This window comes from Geospiza fortis, unplaced genomic scaffold, assembly GCF_000277835.1.
Source record: "Geospiza fortis unplaced genomic scaffold, GeoFor_1.0 scaffold538, whole genome shotgun sequence".
Lineage (NCBI taxonomy): Eukaryota > Metazoa > Chordata > Aves > Passeriformes > Thraupidae > Geospiza > Geospiza fortis.
The window spans coordinates 473,253-488,836 of NW_005054368.1; the positions used below are offsets into that span (position 1 = coordinate 473,253).

The 15,584-nt window shown below is 49.3% G+C and overlaps 2 protein-coding genes across 6 annotated transcripts in view; one reads left to right on the forward strand and one right to left on the reverse strand.

The window, feature by feature from the left end:
• The window catches only part of MNT (MAX network transcriptional repressor), a 23,089-nt gene extending 22,859 nt beyond the window's left edge, over positions 1 to 230 (forward strand). The window contains 1 exon segment of the mRNA XM_031059767.1: positions 226 to 230. Coding sequence (XP_030915627.1) covers positions 226 to 230 — 5 coding nt within the window.
• Positions 231 to 7,400: 7,170 nt separating this feature from the next.
• SGSM2 (small G protein signaling modulator 2) overlaps positions 7,401 to 15,584 on the reverse strand; it is a 36,840-nt gene continuing 28,656 nt past the window's right edge. For 4 of the 5 annotated variants that reach the window (XM_031059788.1, XM_031059784.1, XM_031059787.1 and 1 more), the window contains 8 exons: positions 13,196 to 13,378; positions 12,492 to 12,851; positions 11,695 to 11,819; positions 11,182 to 11,264; positions 10,603 to 10,712; positions 10,061 to 10,157; positions 9,110 to 9,277; positions 7,401 to 8,808 (listed from right to left, as the gene is read on the reverse strand). In XM_031059788.1, coding sequence (XP_030915648.1) covers positions 8,720 to 8,808; positions 9,110 to 9,277; positions 10,061 to 10,157; positions 10,603 to 10,712; positions 11,182 to 11,264; positions 11,695 to 11,819; positions 12,492 to 12,851; positions 13,196 to 13,378 — 1,215 coding nt within the window. In that variant the 3' untranslated portion in view covers positions 7,401 to 8,719. The remainder of the gene's footprint in view (positions 8,809 to 9,109; positions 9,278 to 10,060; positions 10,158 to 10,602; positions 10,713 to 11,181; positions 11,265 to 11,694; positions 11,820 to 12,491; positions 12,852 to 13,195; positions 13,379 to 15,584) is intronic. The other variant, XM_031059786.1, reaches the window with a different exon arrangement.

Here is a 15,584-nt window from a genome sequence, read left to right on the forward strand (position 1 = left end):
GGTGCCCGGGCTGACCCAGTGCCCAGGCTGTCCCCATGCCCGGCCTGTCCCTACACCCAGCCTGCTGCTGGGACGGGGCCGCGCCGTGCCTGGGGCCGCGCCGCTGAGAGACTTCAAAGACAGTTGTTCATGGTGACTTTTTTCCTTTTATGTGTAATGAGTGAACTATGGATATGATGTTCTTAAGACTTTAATTTTGCCCTATTATGTGTTGCTTCTTTGTAGAATAAAAATTGCTGATCTCTTTATTGAGACATTGCGTAGAATGGGAAAAAAAATCATAGAAGTCTATATTTATATATATGTGTGTATGTGTGTGTATATATATATGTATATACATATATATATATAAATATAACATTTGAAGGCCTTTTGTAAGGTTGATTATTTTGCAGGATTATGAGACAAAATTCATTTTTGGAGGAAGAAGCCAGAGTGTCCTCTCTAAACAAGAAACTATAAGATAGATGGTTTGGTGGACCAGAGTACAGTGACAAAAAACCCCCAACAACAAACCACGAGTCAAACCATGTTAAAGGTATTTCCCATCAATATATTACATTTCAAAAACCATCTAAAATCACTGTGACTTGTTATGGCATTTTAAGGAAATTCTCTGTCCTGTCTAATAAAAGGAAAAAGAATACACAACCAGACTTGATTTGTTGCCATTTTATAAATGACTTGATTTTATAGCTATGTCCAAAAAATACTGGTTTTTATTATTTTAATGATTGACAATGCTTTGTTTGGATGTTTTTGGGGGAATTTGTATTTTGTCTGGCTTGGTTTGCTGATGCAATAATTGGTTTTGCAGATCTCTGTGCATGGCATGGCCCTGGTCAGGGTCCCTCCTGCCGGTCCAAGCTCCCCCCAGGTTTCTTGGGTTTGTTGTTTGGCAGAGGCACACACTTTGTGCTGGCAGCTTGCAGGGCGTTGCTGTGGCCTGGTGAATGGAACCTGGGACAAGAAGACATAGAGAAATGAGGTAGATTTGCTGCATGGGTTAATGTTTGTTAGTTTGTTCTGTCCTGACCACGCTTTGGTGTGGGAGCCGGTGGGTTTCAAAAGGGATAAAAGGGGATGTGGTTCCCTTCCAGAGCACAGGCAGTTCAAGCAGCTTTGTTCCCTTTGACAGGGAAGCACTCTCTCCTTATGCAGGATAAGGGTTTGCTGCAGGAGATCAGTGTGAGAGCTCGTGTCTGGCCATGAGACGTGCACCAAAGAACCCTCATCCCTCAGGACCCTCCCGTTCCCCCTTCCCGGTGGTTGGGGCAGACCTGTCTGAGGTCAGTGGCAAATCCCAGAGAGCCAGGAGAGGAGGATTGCTGTTTGGCTCTGCTGGTACCTGCCAGCCTGCCCAGGAGGCTGCTTAGGACGTGTTGTGCTGCTCTCTGGATGTTCTGGTCCTTGCACAGTGTGTGTAGCTGCTGCTGTGAATGATCTCCATTCTGTCTTCCTCTCTTTTTAAAACAAGTATTCCACAGTCCTTACTGCAGGCAGAGTGCTGCTGTAGGCAGCGGCTGTTCTCCTGGGGCAGGAGGGGAGGATGGTCCCGCATCTGCCCAGGGCTTTGGGAGAGGAGGGGGTGGCTGAGCAGCTCACGGTAGCTGTGGGGTCTCGTGCAGGAAAACAGCATCCATACTCTGTCCTAAAGACCTGTTGACTCTAGCAGGACTTCAGCCTGTTGGGGACTGGTGTGAGCAGTGTCAGGGATGTAATTGAGAACATCTGCCTGTTCCATACTGTCCCCAGATAAAACTGGTCTGGAGGCAGGACAAGTGACTGCAGAGGTCAGGGGTGATTGTGCCTTCTGAGCAGGTGTCACTGGGAATTCTGTGAAGTCTGTTCATAAAATCTCAGTTACCACTTGTTTTATTTTTCTTTCATGCATTCTTTAGTTCAGGAAGGTCTTGGCTGTGCTTGCCAGCACAGCTCCTGCAGAATGGACAAGCCTCGAAGGATTTCTTTTAATAGAATGCCATTTAAGCAGATCATTTGTTCTCATTCCAGTGCATCATTAACACTGGGGTATTCCCAGAATTGCAAGGACTTTGTTGTCCTCTGTCCCTGCAGGTGCTTTGCCAAGGAGGCCATTGTGTGCCAGTATTTGAGACATAGGGTTGGGTATGGCTCAGTTTCTCCTCATCAGAAACTCCTCAACGCTGAGTATGTGTAACAGGGTCGCTCCCTTCTCGGGAGGGAGAGTGGCTTTGCCCTCTGCAGCAGTGTCAGGAGGGGGAGGACCTGTGCTTCTGCCTTTTTTTACTGTTCCAACTCACAAAAGAACAAATTCTCCTCGTTGAAGGAGAAGGGGCCAGGTTGAGAATGTGCTCAATGCAGGAGTGTTGGCTGAGCCCCAGGGAGATGAGCTTGCTGCTGGGTTACTGAATGGCCTGTGCTGTATGGACAGGGGTGCTGCTGACCTCATCCTCTACTCCTTTATGGTTTAGAGCAAAGAGTGCCCCTGCCTTGCCCAGTCCTGTGTCTTGGCCAGTTTTTCTTTCCCCTTGGAATTGTGCCATGCAGTCTGTCTGTCTGATCCCCTTCATAGGCATTGGCCTCCCCGTTAGGAACATCCCTCTTGGCCTGCCCAGGAGCTCCTCCAGATGTTGTGTGTACACCTCTTCCCATCTGCCTTTTTCAGGGCTACCAGAAACATTCTTTGGGATTTTTCTTTTTGTTTTTTAAAGTCAGCGAACTTCTCTCTGTTCTGTGGGAAGAAGAGCGGCCACAGCCCTTCCTTTTCCACCTCTGTTATTCCTGCTCAGAAACTTTGGATTTACACTGATGCTCTTAGAAATCCCATTCAGTACTGTATGACAAGGGGCACTTTAGGAATGTCTCTCCTCCTTTGATATATGTTTTCCCTATGGAGAAAGCTATATATAAATATATATGTACACTTGGGGATTCATAAGATCTGATTTGTCCCCCAAAAAACCAATAAATATATGAAGTTTACAAGAAATCTCTTCTGTTGTTGAATAATATTAGTTATTGGTAACCATGCCACAGAAACAATAGAAAATGGGGTTTCTGCATAGTAGTTTGAGAGGGTTTTCTGTCCTGTCACACCTGGCTTGGAGCCTGTTGGTCAGTGGAGGTGGTTCTGCCGAGGGCAGGTGCCCTTGCAGCCCACATGCTCCATGTCCTGCTGCCAACAGCCAAATGGTGCTCAGGACCTGGAGCTGTGCTTGGAGCTCAGGCAGCACGGCCAGGGGTGTTGGCAGCTGGGCAGGTGTGTGGGCACAGAGGCCCAGGGTGGCCTCGGGGAACCTCGTGCTGGGCAGTGCCTGCCAAAGCCACTGCCAGCTCACCCGCCAGGGAGGGGCAGGCGGAGGGCAAAGAGCCCAAACTGCTGCTTTAAAATGATCCTCAAAAGAGCTCTTAACGCTGACACTTTAGATACAGGAATGTATTCCTGACCTCACCAGTAAAAATTTGCCAGATCTGTGTAGTTTATCTTAGGAAGGGAAGTGATCTGATTTCCCGTGTTCTCTGCAGTTGTTTGCGTGGGATCCGAGAGGCAGCGGGTCGTGTGTCCCTGGGGGCAGCTGGGGACCCTCGTGTGTCCCTGGGGGCAGCTGGGGACCCACATTTCACATGGGGAAAGAAAGGCTGGAGCCAAGCTGCTGCCATTGGGGTTTTTCTGCATGTGCGTGTGTGTATGTCCATCTGTCTGTCTGTGCTGGGGCCGAGTGTTGGGTGTCCAGGCCAGAAGGGCTCCAGTGTCACCACTGGGCCCCCGGCCACTGGCATGGCTGGGTTTTGGTTTCTTGAGCAGAGCTGGACAGAGGGGATGGCCCTTGCAGAGGCCTCTGCTCTCGAGGTGCCCATGGCATGTTCAGAGCGTTCATCATCCCACTGAGCCGGCTGCTGCCGCTGCTGTTGGGCTCCTTGTCTTTTTTTTTTCTTTGTTTTATTTCAAAGTGGCCTTCTGTAACAAAAGAAACAAAAAAAATGCCTTTGGGTGGTTTAGGTGGAGGTGAGGTGTCGCTGCTGTGTCGGTGTCAGTGTGGTTGTCCGTGCGCACGCCTGGTAGATTCCTGTAGACATGCAATGCAAGGCTTATTGTGTCTGGTTTTTGTATGTAGCCTGTGTCTCTTTGGACTGGTTTGCATCCTGAGGGCGTTTTTTGCATTTAAAGAAAAAAAGTGAGAACTGTTCCAGGTTGGGTGGGTACAAGGGGCTCTGGGGACCTCCCGTGTGCCAGAGGTCGGGGGGGAAGGTGTCTTCTGCCCCTTGTGATGATGTGGTCAGTGCTTGTTTGGTCCCTTTGCTTTCTGTGATGGGTATCCAGTGTCCCCACTGTGTCTGTGGGGTGAGCAGCCTTGGCCAGATGAACCAGGTGACCTCTGTTTACCTGAGCAGGACTTAGGCTCAGCCTGTCTGGGTGTTTAGGCACTTGCTTAATTAGCTTAGTTAGATACATGGCTGCTGCAGAGGGCTCCTGGAGCTGGTGTGGAGGTGGGCAGCTCTGAGCACTCACAGGTGAGGCTCCTCTGAGACTTGGCACATCTTTTTCTGAACAGTTGTTCATTTCAGTCTTATTTTGATTCTAAAAGCTATGGGGGTGAGGAGAGGAAAACCCTCATACTTATGGCCTGTTTTCCATCCCTTGTTATAATTTGGGACAGATTAAAATGGGTTATAACACTGTCTTTAGGTTATTTCCTCCCTGAGTGAAACATCAGTTGTTAGAAGCAGATGTTTAGTGTCGAGGAAAATAGGCTGTGGGTAGAATCAGTCATGGCTTCTTTCTGTCCCTGTTATACAGAACTTGATAATCCAAACTTGAACTATTAAAATACCAGTCCAAGCCCAGCACTGGATGGTGCAGGCTTGGCAGAGGTTGTCTTTGGCTGTTTCCAGGCTGGCTCACTCCTTGCCTGAGGCTGCTGATCAGTGAAGGAAGACCCCATGGCCTCTGTCCCTGCACTGTCAGGGCAGGGACAGGGCTGTTCCCTGCTGGGATTTGGTGGGATGTCATGGTGCTCCTCATCAGAACGGCATGGCTGGTTCTGCTCTAGCTCTGGATGAGGCCCATTGATTCACCCATTCCTTGTGCTGTGAATAGGAACTTGAGTGTGAGGGAGCAAAGTCACCACCAGGGAAGGGCCCCAGACTCCCAGCCCGTCTCTGAGGCTGTCCCTGGCAGGCAGGCAGGCAGGCAGGTCCTCCCCAGGCTGTGCTGCTGTGGCAGGCACAGCCCCGTGCCGGTTGTGCCAGAGCCCTGTGTGATGCCTTATGGATACGCCTTAACAGCCGGAGCCAGGAGGCTGTGGGGCTTGGCAGAGCCCGAGGGCAGGGGCTGGCTGCGACCACCCAACCATTTATTGGCTTCTGCTCAGGCCCCAGCCTGGCCATCACTGGGTGAGGAGCCGTGGTGGGAGCGGGGACTCCCTGCTCTGTCACCGCATGCGACCCCCCCTCCTGCCTAAAGCATTTATTTATTTATTTTGTCTCGCTGTGCTGCCTGCATTAGGAATGTGTCCCTGGAGCTGCTGACTGAGCCCAGTCGCTGCCATCGCTGGCCCGGAGCCCCCGTCTCTCCCTGCACCTCACAGGAGCCCCCGTGTTGCGCTCACCTGGGCAGGTGCAGTCTGTGTTTACAGTGAGGACGTGTCACTGTGTTACCAATTTCCTGAAATACTGAATATTGACAAATTAGACTGTAAAGATTTTTATGTGTTTGGATACATCTGCTATGTGAAAAAGCAACTAATTTTGTACATATTGTATTTTTACTATTCAGCTGTACAATACTGGCTCTTCATGCTCCAGAATTTAGGTATCCAACATGAATGATATCCATGTAATAAGCACTTGCCTGAAATAAATATAAAACTGAAATAAACATGCACTGAAATCGGAAACAGGTTTCTGCATTTGCTTCCCTATGCTTTGCATGCAGATCCCTCACTTTGCTTGTGATTTCCCAGTTGAAGAGCAAAGCTTTCCCTGCCTCCGGATCCGCGGGGCTGGAGCTCACCCAGACCAGGCACAGAGTGTCCCGAGGATCCAGCAGTGCTGCAGGGGAAAGCAAAGCCTTTGCAGCTTCAGCAATCTGTGAGAACTCAGGAAGTGGTGCCGTGTCCTGTGCCCTGTCCCGTGCCCTTCTCCTGCTGAGGAGCCCATCCCAGCCCTGCTGCAGGGCAGAGGGGCCCCACCGAGGCCCAGCAGAGCAGCCTGGTGCCCGGGACACTCCTGCTGGACTCTCCCAGCCCTCCTGGGCAGCCCCACCGGGGAGTCTGTCCCTCCTGTGCTGTGGGCTGGGGCTGCACAGGGCCAGCAGGGATGGGCTGAGCAGCACGGCCACCCCTGCCTCACCTGGAACTCTCTCTCTCCTGCAGGTGCTGAAGTTGCAGCCCCAGGGTCTCCAGCAGTGGATGTGACAGACGTGGATCCAGCACTGGGCAAGTCAAACCCCAGGGTGGTGTTGGGGCAGGGGCTGGGGCTGGACCCCAGGTGGGCTCAGGCAGAGGGGCTGGGGGGAGCACCAGGGTCTAAATAACTGCATTAAAAATTACTGAGGCTGTGCCAAGGACATGGTGGGGACGTGTGGGAAGGACAGAAGGACAAGAACCAGCTGTAACCCCAATTGTGGTGCTCAGGTGCCCTGCCCACCCCAGTCTCACCATGTAGACAGGTGAACACAGAGGACACAAGGACACTGGAAGTTTATTTAGGCCAACATGTCCTTGGATGCACTTCATAAAGGGCTGATCCTTGTTGATAGGGATAAATACCTGATTAGCAGCTGGAACAAGCAGTGTCTGAGGAAGAGCTGCACCCACCCCAGCACACAGAGGCCTTCCTTGGGCCTTTTTATGGTGGAATGGGGAAATGTTCTGTAACTCCCCAGGGACTCATCTCCAGGCAGACCTATTTAGCCTAAAAACCTGGAACACTGCTGTAAAAACTGCCACTAGCAGCCAAGCAGCCAGGTGAGACGGAGGAGGGACCATCCCTGCTGCAGAGGAGACATAGCCAGAGGAGTTTAAGGGGTTTGAACAAGGACTGGGAGTGATGGAGGAGGATCCCTCCTGGAAGTCCAGCAGCTCAGCTGGATTCAATGCAGCTGCAGCACAATCAGGCCTAAAATTTCAGGATGAAACTTACTTTTTAACACTTGTGATAAGTCCATTTCTGTTCCTGGGCTGGGCTGGCTCAGGCTCAGCCAGCGGGTACATGAAAACTGCCCTTAAAGTAATTTAAGGGACCTCGGGAGTCTACGTAATGGTGACCTATTTATTGCCTTGAGCACTACAGCCCATGCAGCTCATCAGAGAAACATTAATTACATCTTGCCCTTTCCTCCCAGACAGCCTCATCCCTGTTCTGTGGCTGCAGTCACCTCTGGGGGAGAGAAATAGCTCCCAAAGAGCTCCATGGGATGCCTTGATGATAAGTATTTATTCATAAGTTACATTTAAACATAAATAATTGAGCAATAAAGAGAATAGTCTGCTCTCAACAAAAATAAATAATACACAACATTGATAAAATCCAATCAGACAGAATGTTCTAACAAATACAGCAAAGTTCACAGATTGCATTTGTGTGAAACAGCTGTACAGAACATTCCCAACATACCAGAGGAAAATAGTGCAGTATTATCTGTACATCCATCACTCCCTGGGCTCTGGGAGTTGGAGGTTTTTCTCGCTCTTCTCATTCTTTTAAAAAATACTTTTCCAGTTTTCAAGTGGACAGACACACAGGGCTGGGCAGGGGGCTGGGGCACACAGAGGGCTCCACACCCGAGCAGGGGCTGCAGCAGCAGCTCAGAGCCCCCCAGGAACTCCAGCTCCTTCCCTGGCAGGGGCTGCTCAGTGTCTGCAGGGCAGGGAGGAGGACGAGTGTGCACGGAGGGATCGGGGGAGGCTGGGCACTGCCATCTGCTCTCCATGGCATGGGCATCCATGGCCCTGCACAGCCCAGGGAGCAGGGGCCTGTCTGTGGGCTGAACCTGCTCACCTGAGCAGCACAGGCAGGGCCTGGCAGCTGCGACTGGCCACAGGGTGAGTTTGCAAAGCAAAACAAAGGCAGGTCTGTGTGGGCCATGGAGACTGAGCAGTGAGAGCCAGTCAGCCGAGGCCAGACTGGTGTTTTAGCTCATGAGCTCATCACTGCTCCCATGAACTGTGGCATTTAGGTTAAGGCCATTCTCCCAGCCAGAAACCTTAACAGCTTTAATCACTGCTAAATACAAACTCGAATGTTTTAGCAACACGAGCTCAGACACATTCTCTTCCGTGTTCAAGGCAAAGACAGTGAGGCCAGGACCATGCTCCTCCAAGGACCCCATCCAGTGCTTGCAACACTGGGCCCAGCCTTGCCTCCACAGCAGCTTCTGGCAGAGCACACAAGGTGCATCCAGGCTTTACAGGTGCAGTAAGTCAAAACAGAAATGTTGCAGTTTGTCAAATCCCCCCTTTGAACATCGCAAAGATGTAGGCAGATGTCTTCTAGAGGAGGAAATAGAGAATGCAAAAAGATTTTGTCTAGAAATACAAAGTCAGTGTAACAAGGACTATCAAACACCAACCTCATCTGGTGAAGGGAAAGTTTGGGTTTTAAAAGTCTGTTACTATCTCCTCACTATTTATTACATTACATGGAAGATGCAATTAAAACACCATTTGGAATTACAGTGCAAGGAATGCTCCATCCAGTGGCTCACAGCGAGGCCCCAGGCACAGCCTGTCCATGGTCACTTGTTCTCAATCAGTGTCTGCACTTTGTAGACGAGGTCTCTGGCTATCCTCAGGATCTCTGCAGCATCGTGGTGCTCAGCCATTTCTAAGAGACACAGACAAACATCTTAACTCTCAGCACCACCCTCCTGCCCTGGCACTGATATTCATGTAGCATTAGCAATAATTAATTACTGTAACAAGCAGCAATCCCAGAACATTCCAGGGGGTTGGTTTTGGAGAATTAAAGACAGAAGAAGTGGATTAATCCCTTGTGCTGCAGGACCTGGCATTGAGACTCAGAGCTTAAAATGATCATGAGTTTGTCACAACAAGAACTGCACCAGACAGTCTCAGGAAGGGAGAAGGAGCAAAGTCTCATTACTTTTTATCAAAATGGCTCTTACCATTAAAAAACTTGATAATATCAGTGAAGTCCATGTTGTTATCACGGATAATCTCTCGATAAACTTCCACAAGTGCTAAGGCAATGAAAAGGACAAAATGTTCTGAAGAGATGTGCTTTGCTGCCCAAATAACTTCCCACACTGTAAATACATCCTCGTACAACAATTCTGAATGGGAATAAACATTACAAGAGCATCTGATTATTCAACTGGCCATGTCCCTCCTCTCTCACCACTGTCTACAGGCCTTAGACATGAACAGACCCTGGAGACTCCTCCTTTCCCTCTCCCCCTCTCCTTTAGCCAACTCCTGTCACTTGTGCACGTAGGGCACAGAACTGGCTTAAAGAACAATTACCACAGCCTGGAGGGGGGGGTGCTGCAGAGCCAAGCCCAGGAAGGAACCCGAACCACGGGGACCACGTGAGAGCAGCACAGGAGGCCTGGCTGTTCTGCAGGGCTCCGTGACAGGCTGCAGGTCTGAACGTGTGCCCAGGGGTATCCTGGCTTTGCAGTGGGCCTGTCAGCACCAACACTCTGTGGAGTGTGCTTGTGCAAGGATCCTGGGACCACGGCTGCTCCCACACCACACAAGGCCCCTCACTCCAAGCACAGCAGCTCCTCAGCTATTGCTGAGCTGCTCCTTGTCACCACAAGGATGAGACAGGAGGTATCAAAGCTCACAGACAAATGGGATCACCTTTTTGAGCAAACAGGCATTTGCACTGGGCGGGAACTTGGTTTCAATCACATCATCAGGAATTTGCACTCCTCTTTCTAAGCCTGGACTTGTTCCAGTGCTGTTTCATCTCAGAGCTGCATTACCTTTCCTGGCTACAAACTCTCCAGTGATCCCAGCTGCCCCTCACCGTCCTGACAGACATTCACACCCAAACACAGAGCTGCTACAGTTCTACACAACCCTAAACTACAGGCACAGAACATTATTACCTCTTTTAAAGTCAAGCAGGAACCAGCGATAGCAGAAGTAAAAATGAGTGTAATCTCCATTCTGGTGCATCAATTCAAAAAGTTCTGAGTCCAGAATCTAGAATGGAAAACATCAGCTGTCAGGATGTGGTCTGAAAGCAGCCAAGGTCAGAGGTGCTGGACCCCCTCTGCTCCTCATCCCATGGCCAGAGCAGCTGCTCAGCAAGCACAGCCCTTTGCTGTGTGTTCAGTGCTGTGACCTGGGTGCCCTGACTCAGTGCTGAGCTGAGGAGTCACAGTTGATCCTCACCATGACTTTAAAGGGCCAAGAAACAAGGTGAAGATCCTGCTGATTTCCAACAAGTGGCAAATGTCCATCTCCACCTCCCCCCCTGCTCTCAGGCTGTAACTCTACAAATCCACTCACAACTCCTCCTCCCCAGCCCTGAAGTCACACCTGAGCCCCACTCCTTGGAGCTCTTGCCCTTCACTGTGGCATCAGGTGAGTGCTGAGCCTCTGGCACAGCCTTGGCTTCCTTCAGATCCCCTCAGACCAGACTCACCTGGATGAGGGACCGCATGTTGGCAAAGTGTGTGTCCATAGCACCTCCGTTGGGGAAGTTCTGGCTCATCCTCTTCATCAAGTGGCTGAAGCAGCTGTAGGCCAGCTGATCTGCAGGGACAAGGCAGACACTCAGTGCTGGCAATTGTGGGACTTCTTGAACCAAAATAATAGAACTGCAGGGCTTGGGAAAAACAGGGTCTTCCCCTTTGCTGTTCTCTGAATCCCAGAATTTAGGTGAAAGAGAGGTTGGTTCCTGACTCTGGACCATTTTTACTAGTTATGTTTCAAAGATTCCAGCCTGCAGTTGACTTTTCAGCATCAGCAACTTCCAGGACACAGTAATTTTACTAACTTTGGTAAAATTTAATCTGGAAGTCAGTGATTGACAGGGCAGCCCCAAGACACTAATCTTAGCCATTTCAACAGCCATGGGTGGAAAAAACAAATCAGGAGCTGTAGGTTTGATTTTGCTGGTGACCCAGCCCTGGTTAATGCAGACAACTCCTTCTGAAACAGCATTTCTAAGGAAAGGCCTCACTAAGGATACCAGCATGTCCCAAAGGAAAACCCTTCCTACCATTGTCAAGAATAACCATCAAAGGAGCCAGGAGGTCACACATGCCTTGGACATAACCAACTTCTAGGTGCTCCCAGACATAGCTGTGGAAAGAAGAAATCCTTGTATTGAAGGCTGATTCCATATGTAAGATCAAATCCTAAGCAGCTGCTGAAGGCGTGAGTCTCAGAACCTTCTGACTCTTCCCAGAGTATTTCACAGCCCTTTACTGTTTGCTGCCTGGATAAAGTGGCCCTCTGAGCATGGAGGTATCATCTTGATCAGGAGAGACCCAAACCTCAGAGTACATTCAGAGAACTGTTCTCTAAAACAGGGTCTGTCCCTTGAGAAATCTTCTCAAACCTGCATTCCAAACTTGGACCCATGCTCTAACCTGCCATCCTTCTGGCAAGTTGTTTTAAAGTCATTTGTGAGAATTCTTATTGACTGTTATTTGCATATTATCACAGTTTATAGATTAGCTTATGGATTGTGACAGAAATGTGAAAGTAGTTGGGTTTACAAGCTCATTACCTGCACATGACATTTCGGAGCTTCTCCAGGTTCTCAGCAGTGAAATACCAGTAATTCCGGTCACATCTCTGGACATCTTTATCAATTCTGTGCAAATTTAAGGCAACAGTGTCCAATAACTCTATCTAGAACAGAGAAGTTTTAGTTAGATATGCCAAGTTTACAGCATTCCTAGGACTCTGTGCAAATTTCCTCTGAGAATCACCAAACCAGAAACAGTACAATTACACTCTGAGCAGATGAGGGCATCGAAATACTCAATTACTGTCAAAAATGCCAGGTAAAACACATTTGTTTTCACTGGGAAATGTGCCAAACCTGTCTTATTTCCAAATGGCTATTTCCAGCTAAATAACTTCAGCAGAGAGAAGCAAAAACTATGCTGCTGGGTGACAGCAAAAGTAACAGAGGTGGCGGCATCTCGAATCTAGATTTAGGTTGTGGTTCCGTTTGACTAGATGGAGGTTTTAGCTTGATTTAAATAATATTAGAATCTTACAAGCAGTACATTGTCCACACCCCCAGGCACTGGAAGTTCTAACTGCTAGAAATGTACCACACTGATTGTCTTGTTCTCCTACTTAAAAAAAACACCCAAATTTTTCTTGCAGCCTTATTTCCACTCTAGCTCAAAATCCAGATGAAAAGATTTGGATGGAAAAATCCTCAGTTCTCATCCCACCCGCTGTAGTTCTAGTTTGGGACTCTCTCTCATTAAATCCTATCTGAAAAAGTACCAGTGTTTGCTAAAAAGGCAACGCTGTGCAGAGAGATGATGGTGCTTCATGGTGACCTACTGTGTAGGACGCAGCGCAGACCGAGGCGACATCCACCAAACAGTCCTGGGAGCCCAGCTGGGAGCCCAGCTGCTGCTCTGGGACAGAGTCCTGCGGCTGCAGCAGCCCCGGCTGGGCCCTCTGCCCGCTCCTTCCCCCCTCGGCGCTGCCCTCCTCCTCGGGCCCATCCTCGAAGGAGCCGCCCTGGCCGTCGTCGATGCTGGACAGGACGCCCGAGGTCACCGAGTAGTTGCGGGACGAGGGCAGCCCCGAGTCGGGCGAGTCGAACTCGGCGGCCGCGGGCGGCGCCGTCAGCGCGGGCTCCTCCTGCCCCCTGGGGTCCTGCTCCACCGAGTCTGTTTCATCCACAGAAATAAACACCTGCAAAACCAAACACACACCTCAACAGCAGCCATCATTTGCTCCGTGCTGGGTCGGACTAAAGGAGCTACAAGGAGGAGATCTGGAGAGCTGTTCCTCTGCTGACAGGGGATCTGCCTTCCTAGGTGAGCCTCAGAGCCCCTTAGGCACGTCCTGCTTAAGAACAGCTCTAGACTAGCCAAAATTCAGGCCTGCTCTTCACTCTAACATGGGCACATCACAGCTCCAATCTCTGCCCAGGATTCAGGAGCTGTGTTAACCTCCGTCTCTGCCTCCTGGGGCTGCACCTCTGCAAATGCTGAGCACTGCCCACCCCAGATGGTGAGTGGGCAGGGAGTACCTACATCATTGCTGATGGTGGAGTCCCTGTGGATGAGCCTCTGGACGTGGCTGTCAATGCTGCTGCCCGATGAAAACTTGGCCAGCGTGGCTGAGTGTGACTCCTTCTCTCGCTGCTTCACTATGACCTCGCAGGCCTTCCACTCAGCCATCACCTTCTGGTACCTCAGAGCAATGTCTGCGTCCACCTGCAGACAGAGACACGTCCTGAGACCCTGCCCTCCTTGCCAGAAGGCACTGACACTTGGAGGAAACAGGAGGGACAGCTCTCAGGCAGCTGCAGGGTCTCAGACTGAAAGCCCAAGGGGTGCTGAGGCCCTCTTGCTGCAGCAGCACATCCCCGTGACTGGAGAGGAGTACTCAGGTGTTGGGTATTAAATGCAGGGCATTAATAACACTGTAGGCACCAGAAAGGGTCTATATAAGCAGGTGTATACACTACCAACAGCACTGTGCCACTGTGACAGGGACCAGGGCAAGACAGAAGATGTCATGTCAAACCTCACACAGAAGTCAGATGCAGTCTATGGAGAAAGCACTGCCTCTACCTGCATCATCCCTAATTCTATCACACCTCCTTCCAACTCCTCTGGTCCATCTCTAACGTAGTCCTTGTGAAGAATTCCATGTCACAGGTTCATAGACACCAGCCTGTACAGAGTCAGATCCCAGGAGAAACTCTGGATCCCAGCTCCCACAGCCCCGTCCTGTGGCTGCATTGTGCATGGCCAAATCTATCCACACTGGGCACCACAGGAATAAACCAGATCTTTGTCACTGCTGGCTTTCTCTTTTGAAAGACAGCCACAGAAAGCCCCCTGAGCTATTAAGGGCATGTAGCAATTTTACTACTCTGTCACTTGTCAAGAGCTGAAGGGAAAGCACAATTGTGAGCTGGCTGAGCTGCTACCCGAGCGTTGCTGCTAAGAGCTGCAGGCTCTTTGTCACTTGAGGTAGCTGTCGAGTCATAAATCATAAAATACAACAGTTGGTGGAGGGCTGGAGGACAGCCACATCTGGGAGTGCAAAAATACCATCAGAAGACAAAGATGATAAATCACCTGCAATGACTTCAGTTTAGGACATGAGGTTCCTGTACATGCAGGTATTATGACTGTTTTCATGTCTCTCATTTAACAGACTCCTACATTCAGTGTAAACTAGGTCTCCAACAACCCATTCCTGTGAGGAGTCAGCTATTACTCGTGTTTACTACTGGTATTGAGTAGCTCCTTACAATTCCAGGTAAATTTGGAGTACCCCTGGGTTAGTAGGGTACAAACTCAGGGAGAAAAATCTTCTGTAAGAGCCTGTGTTCTGCAGATCAGATATTTTCTGTCTTGTAACATCTCTGTATGAATTTACTGTAATTCCTATCATACAGACTCCAGTATTTATCTCTTCTTGCCAAATCTCCTATGTTCTAGCTGTACAAATGCACATGCCCTTTGGAGAAGGGGCTAGCATCCATGAGAGATGGCTTCACATCTCCCACTCAAAACTAAGCATCTGGGTCCTCTTGTTCATTTCCAGACATACCTTTTATTTCTACACATGGATCATAAATCTGATAGTTCATATACTTGTGGAGATCAGAGACAGCAAAATGCAGTCTATGCAAGAAACCTCCAATATCCTTGCCTTTCTTGAAAATCTGAGATTAAAAGAAGAACGGAGCACTGCTCAGTAGAACATTCCTGATGTACACGCTACAGCCAGAAAATCTATAATAAACAACTACTAAGATGACTGGATTCAGGGGGGACAGTCTGGACTGTGACCCAATTTGAACAGTGAAGGGCTCTGTTTCTCCATCTGTGTTCAGAACTGGCTTTTAAAGATTATTGTGAGTAAAACAACTCAAATTGCCACGGCAATGTTGGTGTAGTGCCCCATTTGCAAGACACTGATTTGTCCATGGCAAGGCTCGAGGTCAGGCTGTCCTTCTGCTCTGCAGGTGCTCACAGGGATATAAATTACCCCTTGGCATGTAAAGTAATTGGGAGTTAGCAAATGCCAAATGTTTTGATATATAAACCCCTCCTTATCAATTTAATCCAGAACAGAATCAGCTACTGCATGAGTGCTACCTCCCTGGTAATAACACTAACTGAAAAGCAGATTAATGTGTTAATTATATTCCAGGCCAAACCTCATTACTGTTCCATCCAGTTCAGCCAATCTTTGGGTGATGTCACAGAAAAGCAATGTTTTACCACCACACAATATCTCCAGAAAAAGTCCATGCATGCAGATGCAGCACCATGGAGAAAAGGTAGTTATTTCAAGGAGCAGTCTGAAGTATAATTCAGCTAACACACCATATAAAAGAAGGGTGAGTAAAATTCCCATCCAAATGTCAATGTCCCCCCATTGTATAAGTGACAAATTTGT